At 35.0% G+C, this 14,239-nt stretch overlaps 1 protein-coding gene across 5 annotated transcripts in view; it reads right to left on the minus strand.

The window, feature by feature from the left end:
• LOC145694916 (uncharacterized) overlaps positions 1 to 14,239 on the minus strand; it is a 107,560-nt gene that overhangs the window by 76,407 nt on the left and 16,914 nt on the right. For 4 of the 5 annotated variants that reach the window (XM_081771679.1, XM_081771683.1, XM_081771678.1 and 1 more), the window contains exons 3-5: positions 11,067 to 11,741; positions 7,872 to 8,111; positions 3,186 to 3,311 (exon numbers count right to left, since the gene is read on the minus strand). In XM_081771679.1, the coding sequence (XP_081627805.1) occupies positions 3,186 to 3,311; positions 7,872 to 8,111; positions 11,067 to 11,741 (1,041 nt within the window). The remainder of the gene's footprint in view (positions 1 to 3,185; positions 3,312 to 7,871; positions 8,112 to 11,066; positions 11,742 to 14,239) is intronic. The other variant, XM_081771681.1, reaches the window with a different exon arrangement.

Genomic DNA, 14,239 nt, shown 5'->3' on the forward strand with positions numbered 1-14,239 from the left:
CAGCTAGGCTAAAGGAGACTGTGATCATGAGAAATGAATGAAATGGTGGAATGAAGAAAGCGTGAGGAACGAGAGAACTCCGAAGAAACCCACGCACACGGTGTTTGTCAACCACAAGGTTTACTTGCTGGGGGGTGGGATCGAACCCAGGACCCCTACCACCAAAGGTGAACACTACCACTGAGTCACCGTGACCCCCAGAATTCCAATGAATATGGACATGTCATGAACAATACCATAGGAAATGTCAAGCTCCCTGAAAATGTCCTTCAGATGAAGTATGTCGACCCGCTTTCACCATCTCGTTAACACACGTAATCTTGTACAGTGTCGGCCCGATCGCTCACTGTCCTGGACATTTTCTCGCCCATTTTCGAACTCCTTGCACTACCACTGTACACTTCGCACTGCTAACACTTGTCCCAATATACTGGCTCCATTTCCCTGTGGATATCTATGGCTGTGTGTCCTTTGCACTATAGAAAACGAAAAACACATCGCTGCTGTTATGGCGTGGACGTCTTGAACATTACGGACATCTTTGGAAACAGGCAACAGCGCTGTGCGGTGGAAGAAATCGGAAGTCATACTTTGGCCGTTACTACAAAAGCCTATCGCATAGCTGGTATATCTCAATTTTCGATCATTCCATGTCAAATCACCTAACTTTAAAACATGATCGTACTTTAATGTCTCAGATTTTCTTCAAATTTTTTCATATATAAACACCAATAAAATTATGCTAAATTATTTCTTTTTTCCGATTTTTTGGATCAGAAATGGGCAGGGGAGATATGTTTGAAAAATGTGAATTTGACGCCAATTTCACTTTCCGGCACTCAGCATCATGCAACTAAACTTACCATAACTTCCTTATTTTTCAAGTTATTGGGCTCAACCAGGTGTAAAGCTTAATTCTTGCTCTTTCAGTAGATCCTAAGAATCCTTGAAAAAGGTTAAACTGTCGAACATTAATGGGCATACAAAGCAAATTTTAGGATTTATTTATTTATTTATTTTAAACAAATTGTGCCATTGCTCAAAAATTACAACTATGAACTTTTGCAACTTTTCTTTTGTATATTCACCTTAACACGCACATGGTATGGTTAAAAAATAAAAAGGGTGTTTTTTTGTATTTCTGTAATTATTATTCTATAAAAAAAAATGTTTCAAACTTTTCATACTTGTAACTAAAAGTGTATACAAAAAAAAAAAAAAAAAAAAAAAATCTAAAAACATTATAAGGACACGTAAGTTTGGCCCTCCACTGTGCAACACGTTGCAGTTGCCGATCGTTTTTTGTTTTCAATGTGTCATGTGGACCTTCCTCTTCCGTTAGCAGTAACCAGTTCACCTGTGAGTGTCGTGGTGTGAAAGTGGTGCGGTAAAATGGGCAACCTGACAAGACTTCTAAAAAGGCATGATCGTTGGTGCCCGTCTGGTTGGAGCTTCAGTGGCAACAGTGGTGAACATTGTGGGGTATCGAAAGGCACTGTGTTGAATGTCACGAGGGCATACACAATTCATGGGCAAACGACGTCTGCAAAGCACAACAATGGTCGAAAGACAATCCTGTCAGATAGAGGCCGGAGGCCATTAAAACGGATTGTAGCAGCTAAAAAGAAGACCACTGCAATGAAAATTACGTCTGAACTCAATTTCGGCCTACAGAACCCGGTTTAATCGAAAACAGTGCGACAGGAACTTCAGGAAATGAAAATTCATGGAAGAGCCTCTATCGCCAAACCCCTAGTCACAGCAGTAAATGCAAAGAGGCGTATTCAGTGGTGAAAGGACCACAAGGCGTGGACTCATGAGCAGTGGAAACACGTAATGTGGTACGATGAATCGACCTTCACCTTGTTTCCAACAACCGGTCGTGCTTACGCATGGAGAACACCGTCGCAGGTCTATGATACAGACTGTCTGCTCCCAACTGTAAAGCATGGGGTGGTTCTGTTACAGTATGGGCAGTGATATCATGGTTTTCTACAGAGCCCTGCATGAAATGATGAATACTAAGGCGTACGAGGCTATTTTGGGGGACCAGGTTCTATCCATGGCCCAAATATTGTTCCCTGAGGGTGATGACATCTACCAAGATGATTTGGCACCCTGTCACGCTGCAAAAACAGTGAAATCATGGTTTGAGGAGCATGACCAGGAGCTATCACATCTCCCCTGGGTCCCACAATCACCAGATCTGAACATCATTGAGCCATTGTGGTCTGAGTTAGAAAGACGTGTTCGGTCTCATCACTCTCCACCAACATCCCTTAAGGAAATGGGGCATGTTTTGGAGGAACAGTGGTACAAAATTCCACACACCACGATTTAGGAGCTGTATACGTCCATTCCACGTCAGATCCAAGCTGTTTTGGACGCAGCACTATACTAGGTATGATTCTCACACTTTTGCAAACGTTTTAGATTTTTTTGTTCAACCCCTGTATTTCCGTACATGTAATAATAATAATAAGAAGAAGAAGAAGAAGAAGAAGAAGAAGAATACAAAAATTAAAAAAATCTTTTTATTTTTTAAGCATACCATGTACCTGTTAAGATAAATTTACAAAAACAAACAAACAAAAAAAAAAAAAAAAAAAAATCAAAAATTTCATAGTTGTAACTTTTGTGCAATGACACAATTTGTATGAAACCTAAAATTTTCTTTGTATGCCAACTAATGTTGGACAGTGTAACCTTTTGCGAAGTTTCTTAGGATCAACTGACAGAGCAGAATTTAAGTTTTCATTTGTCACCTAAATGAGCCGAATAACTTCGAAAAATAAAGAAGTTAAGGTAATTTTGGTTCCATGGTGTTGAGTGCCGGAAAAAAAGATATATTGGCGCTAAATTCACAATTTTCAAACTTTTCTCCCCGGCCCATTTCTCCTTAAAAAAAAAAAAAAAAAAAAAAAAAAAAAAAAAAAAAAAAAATCAGCATAATTTCATTGGTATTTAAGTATGAAAGAATTTTGAAGAGACTCTGAGATATTGAAGCACATTGCTCTAAGTGAGTTGACATGAATTGACCCTTTTGTATAAATATGTATACACGCTCGAAAAAGAAAGGAAACAAGGCAGACACTTCGATTTTGTCGTAAAATAAGTATTCAGTAGAGCTATATATACCTGAAGATAGTACAGTATAATATTTACGGTAGGCGTATGATACTTACGGTAGGCGCGAACCTCCTTAGTTGATCTGAGCTTTCGTCCTCCTGGTGTGTGATAATATACATCTGCTGCTTTCTTAGCTAAACCTATCTGAGGCTTTGAACGCCACACTAACTCGCGTTTCCAACCTGTCAGAACAAAAAGTTACTTTCTATCAGTAACCAATTTTAAATTTAAATTACTGGTACTTGGACTTAAATCTAGACTTCACAAGAACAGTCAAAGAACAAACTGGTAATAACAAATTAATTGACTTCGTATTCATTTTGCTCAAGTTTCAAAAAACTAAACTAAACTGTTTAGCTGTTGGGTTTGTTACAAGGAATATTTTAACAGCTCTGATAAAATTGATTCTAATTTCTGAAAACTTAAGCTTGATAATTATAATAATAACAAAACTATCAACAAAGACATACGAAAACGAAAGTAAAATATTATTTACCAGAGCCCTGGGTCTATTTTTATGGTTATATTTCGTCTTATTATTTGACTACTTGAAATATTCGAGTAGAAGAGGGTTAGGAAACCATCTATATCAGACAAGTTTCTCCTTTTCCAGAGAGTAAGCTGATTTGTAAATATAACTGATAAAAACTTGAAGCTAGTGAACACACACCATACCACAACAAACCTACAAGCAAGAAGAGACTGGCAGTAGCAAAATTTATTTCGCTAATATAATACAGAGCTGTGCAGTTAATTATCTAAAAACTTACCTGATAAGATATTCCTACTAAATTGGGCTTAAGAAAGTCTACAGGTCAAAAAGTGGACGAAACGTCTCCACAAAAACAGACCCAAAACATGGTTAACTGAATGTTTGGTAATATTGGTTCTATGCTTAATATTTTAAAATACATATTTATACGATTCAACTGTTGATGGTAACTGCGCAAGGAAGCAATTTGGGAATTATATCAATTGTCCCTAGTATTAATGAAAACAAACTCAAAATGAAATGTGATATTTCCTCTGATATCGCAAGACATGATCGTGGGTTAAGAAAGAAGAGAAAAACCAAGAGACGACAATGTCAATACAAGTAATTGGCTCTTCCTATGTAGTCAAAGAAGCTGCTGGATCAGAACCACGGCTAGCAGATTACGGTGGAGCAGCAGAATGTTAGCAGGTTCCTCAAGCTCGAAGAACTTGTACGTTTTTAATAAAAATAAAATAAATAGAACTGAATATTTTAAAATTCTGAATTTTTATTTAAAATATTATCGTATACACTTGACTTTGGTTTATATATATATTTTAATACGAACGATTCCTGAAGTTCTCTTTTGATCATGTAAGATATCAGACGGCCCAAAAATCTTTTGATCCCGGAAAAAAATCATTTATGTATCACGGAAGAATCCGCAATATTCTGAAAAATGGTATTATGGCTGACTCTAGGCAAAATACGTTATATGAACAAGGATCCGATTTTGAATGGTTACTAAAATAAGGTAGCAAGAACTTATTAACTGCCCAAGAATGCGAACAGTAATGTACACTCTCATCATTCCGTTCCTGATGATCAGCAATGTACAGAACCATGACCTGTTGATGTGTAGCACATCTTACAAAACTAATGAACTTCTGTACTTTTACAGGTTGCACGCTGTAGCGTATGACAATGGTCCTTACTGAAGCCACACAGTAGTTAATGCTAACTACAAGTTTAGTTGGTGTACCCACAAGTTCAGTTAGTTGTGATGGTATACCTTTCCCTTTATCCACAACAATAAATAGAAATCCAATGTGTTAAATGGAAAGTGTCAGAAAGGAAATCACGACTACCATTACTATTCCATCGGTTCGAAAATATACTACCGGAGTTTCATCGTGCAATAGGTATGCACTGCCTTCTTTCCAAGGGAGCGTATTCCAGATGTCCTGGTATTTTCCAACAAATAAAAGTAAACAGCAGTCTAAAGTACATGTTCTTTGTTAAGTTACTTACTACACAATTGCTATACGTGCTCCTCGGGCAATCTGTATGTTCTTTCTACTCTATCTCAGTAAACGTTCAACATCCCAACCATGATAACACAACTTTTCTTCTTTCTGTTACTTACAAAATGCCATTCCCACTGGATTTGCTGATTCCTCCCCAAACACTTTATATAAGAAGATATTCATATACACAACGTCATGTCATTACTACTACTATTATTATTCTAGTATATTAATTATATATATATATATATATATACACATCATGTTCACTATGAATCATTTTTGAAATAATAAGTATCAAAATTAGTTTATCATATTTATAATTTTCATAAACATCTTTTCCACTGCTCTTGTACTCTGGTTGTTCTAACATTTATGAAGCGCTTATGGGGCCAAATAGTCCTGAACTAACATTTTAGGGATATACAGTAGATGATAGGTGACACATCGATGTAATAAGAGATATCTACCTTACATGAATTCTGAACGTAGTTGATAAACATTTTCCAATATATAATAATTTTTGAACGTTATTGGTTACTTGAAAGCAGACTGGACCAACTCGAATAATTATTTTGTTTGGATATTCGGAAAATACATTGTTTGCATATTCAAATATGGAATTATTCGCATTTAAATAAGACTAATAGTTATAAGAAAAAAATATAATAATTGTTAAAATTCAAACGACTTTGTATATTTCTTCCACGACTGATAACTAAAAAGGGAGTATCTTGCTTTGAAGATCTTTAATACGAAGTACATAGAGTTTTCTGTAAAACAAGCTTTCCCATTTAAAGGCACCTAATATAATCTATTAAGCTGGAAGTTTGCGAGTGGATCTCCGAAATGGAGAGCAGAATATTAGATGGTTTAGATTGAAAAAGGAGAAATTAAGAGAATCGTTAAAAGGATGTTATGGGAGGAGTAAGGAAGAGGACAAAAATGATACAGAGCGTAAACAGTAAAATCATCCTAATGCCCGCAGAGAAGACTTCAGGAAAGATGCTCCTGCTCCCCGCAGAAGGAAAGGAAATGTAATTGTAGAAAGAGGAAGTGCAAGAAACTTAACGTAAAGAGAGAAGAAAAAATGGGATGCTTCTGGGACAGAAGAAGACAAATGTAGCTTCAAGATGGCTAATAGGTAGTAAAGAGGGCAAAAGCGGAATCCTGGGACGAAATGTATCACGAGCTTGAAACACCAAATGGAGTAAAGAAGTTATACATGTTAGCATAAACAAGACAACAAAGGATATCGTTTCTATTAGGCAAATTAAAGATGACAAAGGATAGATGCTTACCGATGAAGACAGGATCAAAGGGAAAGGCCGGTTATTTCGGAAAGCATATAGAGTTATGAAGGAAATCGAGGTGAGTATTGAGCGACAAACTCCAAATCTTGGAACAACATCAAGAAGAAACCGAGAAGAAGTATAGAGAAAGTGTTAAAGAAAACGAAGACGTGAAAAGCAATAGGTCTAGATGGCATACCAGTAGAAGCATGGAGGAATTTGGGGCCAGAAAATATATTGTAATACACCGATGCAGAAACTCTATGAACAGGAAAAAGTCAAATCAATGGAGGGTTAGCGTTATTGTGCCTATTTTCAAGGAAAAAGGAGATGTACAGGATTGTGGAAACTAGCGAGGAATCAAACTAATGTCACATACGATGAAGATTTGAGAGAAAATCGTAGAAGGGCGATTAAGGAAAGAAACATCAACAAGAGGACAGGTTGGGTTTTATGCCAGGAAAGAGTACAAAGAACGCAATTTCTATACTACGACAAATCATGAAAAAACAAAAAGGATTACATATGGTCTTATTGATTTAAAAAAGGCCTACAACAGAGTACCACATCAGGAAGTATGGATATGTCTGATGAAAAGAATGCCAGAAAAATATGTAAGGTAATTCAAGATACGTAAACAGAAGCTACGACTCAAGTAAGAAAAAGCAGTGTGGAATAAACATATCAAATTCCTGTTAGGGTTGGATTACACTAGGATTCTTTAAGCCCGTACTTCTTCAGTGCTGTCATGGATATTACAACTCAATACGTAAGAGATGAAGTCCCTTGGTATATGATGTTTTCCGATGATATTGTACCACGCAATACAAATAGAAGAAGACGAAAGAAAAGTGGAGAGTTAAGGGAAGTTCTAGGAGGCCTAAAAATTTGTAGAACAACGACGACATATCTCGAATTCAATGAAGGAAGTGGGATACAACGAGAATAATTGAATGAAGTGAAATTTTTTTTAAATATTTACGCTTATATGTTGCCAAGAACGGTGATATGAACGTGGAAATAACATCAGAATGAAAGAGAGATGGGGAAATTGGAAGAAAGTATGTGGTGCTCTGTGTCACCGCAGAATTACGGCAAAGAATAAATGAATGATTTACAAAACAATGGTTAGGCCACCAATTATATACGAAACAGAAACATGGTCAATAAAGAAAGCACAGGAAGAAAATAAAAAAGACTGAATGTTACCGAAATGAGAGTGTAATAACAACCAAGGTTACAGAGATATCTAAAATGATCTAAGAAAGAAGATTCTAGTCGTATGGCCATCTAATCAAAAGAAGAAAGGAAACATCCGCCCAATGGAAGTGAGAGAAAACGGAGAAAGAAGACGACAGATTTCCAATTATTAGTTGTTTGGCTAATTACTGTCCAATTTACCTTACTTATTAAATGTACTAAATCAAATTCTATTCTTGCAGAACTTACCCATATCGAAAGGTTTTGTAAGAAGCGCCATTTGCTTTTCTGAGAAGACAGGACTAGCTCTGCCACTGGACAAATTCACAGACTGAGAAGAGGAACTCTTTGACAAACTTACAACCTCTTCTTTGGATTCTTTATTTGAAGAATCATCAGAAATATCACTTTTTATCCTTTTGCGCGGGATGTCACTGATTTCCTCTTCCTCATCTTCAGATTCATCTAACAATGCAGCTGACGATTGATCTGAAATAAATAAATACCTACTTTATGTTCTGCATAATATAACGCATATAATACATTAATTCATGTTACCAAATGTGTTTTTTTAAAAAAAGTATAACTTCCTCTGAGTATGTATTCGACATCAAACATTCACGGACAGTTACACGTTTAAATATGTCAACTTAATAGTACTTAAGTCTATAAAGCGTATCACATTACATACTCTATTCATTTAAAAAAATGCACACATTAAAAACGATAATTTTTAATAATTAGTAAATTAGTTATTAAAGAAGTTCCTTCATCGTAATCTTACTTTATTTTGCAATAGGCACAACACCTAGAAGGGAGTCACTAGGTACGAAAGAACATATAAGCTAAGCGTCAATACAGAATGAATGGAGCCACAGTGATGATGACAGTCAAAGTACAGTTTTTTTTTTTTTTTGTTTGTTTGTTTGTTTTGTTTTGTTTTTTGCATGGCAAGCATCGCACCCAAATCAAGTAGTGAAGTATTTGTGAAAGACAGTTATGTTGTTTCGTGCGAGTGATACTTGACTGACGCTGCCATGGCTTAAAGTGGCATTTAGATCATGCTCATCCAATTATTCGAATGAAGACAAGCAAGACAGTTAGAAGTATTCATCTGAACAAGTGTTCTAGCAACACTTACAGAATCAATTCCAACAGATAGCAATTGATCCATACAAAGACCACACATCTTCAAAATGACCGATATTTAGCCTGTCAAGTGACACTCCACCTTCTTTGAACTCACTTTAAGCTCGCCGTGGCCACTGCGCGCATTGTATCGATATTTACTACGTACAGGATTAACACAAAGACTATTTCTGAAGAAAAGGAAAACAAATCTACGCTCTGTATCACTGACTCCAGCACAAAAGAGTCACCATCAGATGTATTATTATCGTGAACAGACCCACATTCAGAGGGCTAAAGATTAGTTTCAGGTAGGGTTCCCGTCTTTCGGTTTAGCCAGGACAATCCCAGATTGACATAATCTGTCATTCCAAGAATTGTTCGGGACTCCTAATCTCCAGCTTCCTTCAAAAACATCAATTAATATCATTCGTCCGATATTTAAAGAATTCCGCTGTTACCAGTCATCGATATTCAAATACGAATAATCTACTCTCAGTCACTCGCTTTTGGTGAATGTTGACCTATTCATTATTCATGTTTAATTAATTCTGATATTTTAGCAAGAAGCACGTTTATAACTATGAATCTACAATAAATTTTCACAGGGTATCCTGGTCTTTCAGGAGCCCTAGGTTTCAGCGAATTTGCAGATTGATCATCGACATACAATCATCTGACGCCAACTAAACACAATACACTATCCGTCGAACATCACGGAGCGGGATTTTATGGCTGTAGTGTTTAACTGTGGAATGATATAAAGCTCGATAACCGAACCGATCTACGTATCATTGAAGCTTGTTCGACTGGTCGGAGATAAAAAGATTTAAATCCTGGAGCAGTATATGTGGCAATTTCGGCGTGCCTTTGGTGCCCAAAAGTTATACCAAGATTGATACATTGATTACATTCCCCTTACATCTAAAATCTTTGTGATTAGCTTCTAACTTAAATATTAGCACTTTTAAATATATATATATATATATATATATATATATATATATATATATATATATATATATATATATATATATATATTACAACATTCTAGACAGTTTAATTTACAATTCTTATTTTGTGCGTGTAAAACAATACAGACTGAGAGCTACTTTATTTAAAATGTTTTCTGTTGCCTTTGACTATAGCAACATCAAACTATTAGTATTCTTAGCTGTGTTAAAAATATAAGCTACAAAGTATCACTTATACAATAAAATAAGCATACACAAAGGGCGAAAAATTTGAGATTTGTTCAAAAAGATCCAACACTGTTCCAGAAAAAAAAATTCTACTAATAAAACTATCAAACAGAGCACAAAACCCAGAGCTATAAAATTTTCTCATATTACTTGAAGTACTAAGAAAAGAAAGAAGAAAAATTTTAGCAAACAAACCAATCACCATACGAATAACCTAACATACACATGAAGATACTTCAGATAAAATGTAACATATTTCGTTTTTACGCAACTTGTATATAGAACGATTATATATATATATATAAAACTCTTGTTGTATGATTTATTTCCTTATATTTCACCCATGTTTCTTTTTACCTAAGAAAAAGGAGAGAAGACCAAAACCATTAGCTTCCTTGCTGGTTAGAAATAAAACCCTAGCACAAGAGCCTTTAGGAGGGCTAGGACCTACCACCCGACTTGAGGCACTAATGCATTTGAGATTATTTGTAGTCAGCACATTAGTTCTTAGCTTCCTAGACCAAAGTTAGCTACTTCTTTCAAGTAGCTTACTAATAGTCCTCACGACATTGGATATACTCCATAATACAAGAACCATCTGGTGAGTATGATCAATTATCCATACATCGTCTGACCAGACCCGATACTGCTAAATTTCGCTGATGTCACTAGAGCGCTGGCAGAGATAAATCCAATCAAGCCTTATCTGAAGAATAATCTTATCCCATGTTAGTACAATTTCATCCCTACCTACCATCTACATGTTAGTTTGAGATTTAAATTACACTAATTATACTATTTAATATTATATCATTTAGGTAAATAATTTAGGAAGTAATTTGCTGATTTAGTATCATTTAATATTAAAAATTTACGCACAAACCATCTGTCTTAATGCCAAACAATCTAATAAGAGTTACAGATCTTAATAGTGTCTTCAATTATAATCAAAAACATAATACGAACACTACAATGTAGCAATACTCACGAACAGTTCACAGTGAATCTACAACTATTTTTCCGTACCCCACAATTTTGACGGCACAAGTACATCTTTTCTCCTGCTAGTGAACATGCAAACCCATTTTAAAGCACAGAGAACTGGTGACCTTACCTGAAATAATTTGCTCAGATTTAGCAGGAATTTTTGTTTTGGAATCTGGCTTTGAATCAAAACCATAGAAATCAGATTCTTCTTCTGAATTGTCCGGATTGTTTTTCCTCACTGAAGTTTTTGATTCACTTCTACTTTCCAAAACTTTTTTTGCACTACCTTTCACCAATTCTTTAGAACGCTCTTCATTGTCACTTTTTTCTTTTGAGATTGTTCCTAACTTAAACTCCGTCTTAGTCTTTTCTTCTTTTGTTGGACTACGGTTTTCTTCCCGAAGTTTGGGTATCTTATTGAATTCATTCATAGTTCTTTCACCAGGACGTTTGAGGTTATTAACTTCGTTGTTACGTAACATTTGTGATTTGAATTTTGCACCATTCCCGATGGTTGATTTGTCCGGCAATTTTGTTTCAACAGTCTTGGAGATGCTGTTAACGGTCTTCTCAGTTCTTACCTCTGATTTATTCTCTTTAACCAATACGTTTAATTCCCTTACATTGTTTTTCGCACCTAGCGTGCTCTCTTTATCTATTTTCTTCACTTCACTCACTTTATTTATCGCATCTGTACCATCACCAGTCTTCTTACTATTATCCTTGATAATACTCCGCGGCTTACAAATAACTTCAACTGACTTTTTCACAATATTTAAGACCTCGTCCGCGCCATTATAATCTGATTATAAAAAGAATCGAACAGACATGGTCTTTGTTTTAAATATTACACAAAATAAGAAAAACATCGATATGGTTACACACACACACATTTGCTCTTACACACAAAATGTATAATTGCTCTTAAGGGCAAAACTACAAGATTTCGGAAAACCCAAGAACATATTTTTTGAAAAATCTGCAATCCTAGTACTTTCTTCTACTTACCCACTCATAATACTATTACTTAGTATTTGATACATAACCCGAAATCTAATTCTAATGTGTGTTAGCGAGTAATAATCAATCTTTGATTTTTCACAAGAACAAATCACAAAAAGCTCAAACCGAAAAATAAATCAAAGATTTAATATTATATTATATTCATAGTTTACTTTTCATTTGTACACACAAAGATTCAGATTTCACTGCTTTGCTTTATAACGTTGAAAGTCATCTTTAATAGCAAAAGTTTTGATTAGATACTTCACGATATAACGTATGCACTCGAAACTTAGTTTTCGTTTAATACAAAAGCGTGCTCGCAAGCCACTAGAACAGCAGGAAGAGCTATTTCTATCTCGTATAGCATTGATAAAATTGTTTCGTAATTTTCTGACACTTTCATTTTACTTTTATTAATTATCAGGTTTGTTTGAAAACCACAATTATTCATAATAATAGATTAATTTTCCCATATTAATAATTTTATCCATTAAATTTCACATTTCAAAACAATTCTTATTGCATAATATTGAAAACTGTTATCTTTTACTTTTTTAACTTTATGGTTTTGAAATTCATTTTAATTCATTAAATTATTTACTAATTTTCCCAGCTATGGTATTTTCTCAAACAATTTTAAAAGGTTTCTTCACTGCAGGTGAATATTATACACTACCATTTTTTAAAAATGTATACCAATGAATAAACAGTAATGTTACTTCTATTGCCCAACCGAAAAAAAAAGAAAAGAAAGAAAAAACAAACAAATAAACGAAGACTAGTAACTTCTATGAAGAATGTGATTTAATAAAATCAGTCAGTGTGTTTATATTGGAAATATTAACTAGTATTTGCAAATTAAAATTGTGCACAAAAATCGTAATTACTGAGTTCTTGTACAGACTTGTTATCCCTAATCATAATTCTCAATCTATTCCTTTACTCGAGCTTCATAATTACTAGTCTTCCGTATAGCTTTGAAAGAAACTAGCCTAATGGCTTCACCTACTTACGTTATATAAATCAGTTCGAAACTAGCCTCGGACGAACACTACCGTATAGGAAAGCTTTTCGGTTTAATACTTCTTCCCGAAGGCCAGAGTTATACACCTGAAAAGCATGAGTAGTATTAAATGTTCCAACGACAACCGTTTCGTAACTATATAGCGTTATTCACTGCGTGGTTACGTAACTGCGACCAGATTTAGATCCAAATTCACACGTACTGTTGCTCTTGAAGAAAAGAAATATTATACCCAGCAATTCACGACTATCATGTAGTTTTGTGTATAAAAAGATTGAATATTTTCTCGTTAACACTTAATAGCAAAATAAAACGTACTTAGTAGCAGCACCACACTTAATATAATGTTACATAATCTAAATATAAAATATGTTCTTTTTTCAATAGCTCTACACCAATAATTATTATGGCACTGCTAGTAGTTAAAGTAACAATACAACTAAAATTCTAAATTTATATACTAAAAACAAGTAAGCATCAAGAAATAAATTTAAACTCTATCACTAAATATACAGGATATTTCAAAACAACACCCACAATATTTGGGAGGTGATTCTCGACACCAGGATAAGATAAAAAGTATAGACCAACCAGGGGGCACAAATGCTTCCTTTCGGAGTTATAGTCTGCCAAAAATATGGAGAAAAAAATAAATGTTTATAGCTCCAATACTATGAAACCTACCGTAGTCGGGTCAAGACTTCACTTAGGAACTACTATGTCCCCTATCCAAATATCAAAGTTCCATATTCCTGCGGTAATTTCGCAACAATTTTTATAGAGGGAGTTTGGCTACGGGCACATAATTTGAAGTACTCGCCAACTATCTCTATAAAAATTGTTGCGGAAGTACCGCAGAATTCTGAAACGTGCATATTTGGATAAGGAACATACTAGCTCCTAAGTGATGTCTTGACCCGATTACGGTAAGTCTCACAGTTTTGGAGATATGGACCTTTAAAGTTCATTTTTTCATGTTTTCGGCAGCCTGTAACTCCGAAAGGAAGCATTTGTGCACCCAGGTTGGTCTATACTTTTTATCTTATCTTGGTGTCAGAAATCACCTCCCAAACGTTGTCGGTGTTGTTTTGAAACACTCTGTATAAGTGTTCATCACAGAATAACACAATGGCAATAACAGAAGCCATACACCATGACAAAAGTTATAATTAAGAAACATGGTTACTAGTCACTCACTTCTTCCTCACAAACTCACCCTTAGTAATTACATTAATATACCTAGGTATATAACATGCGATTAGTTCCTTCAT

This window comes from Thermobia domestica, chromosome 9, assembly GCF_964235325.1.
Source record: "Thermobia domestica chromosome 9, izTheDome1.hap1.1, whole genome shotgun sequence".
Classification (NCBI taxonomy): Eukaryota; Metazoa; Arthropoda; class Insecta; order Zygentoma; family Lepismatidae; genus Thermobia; species Thermobia domestica.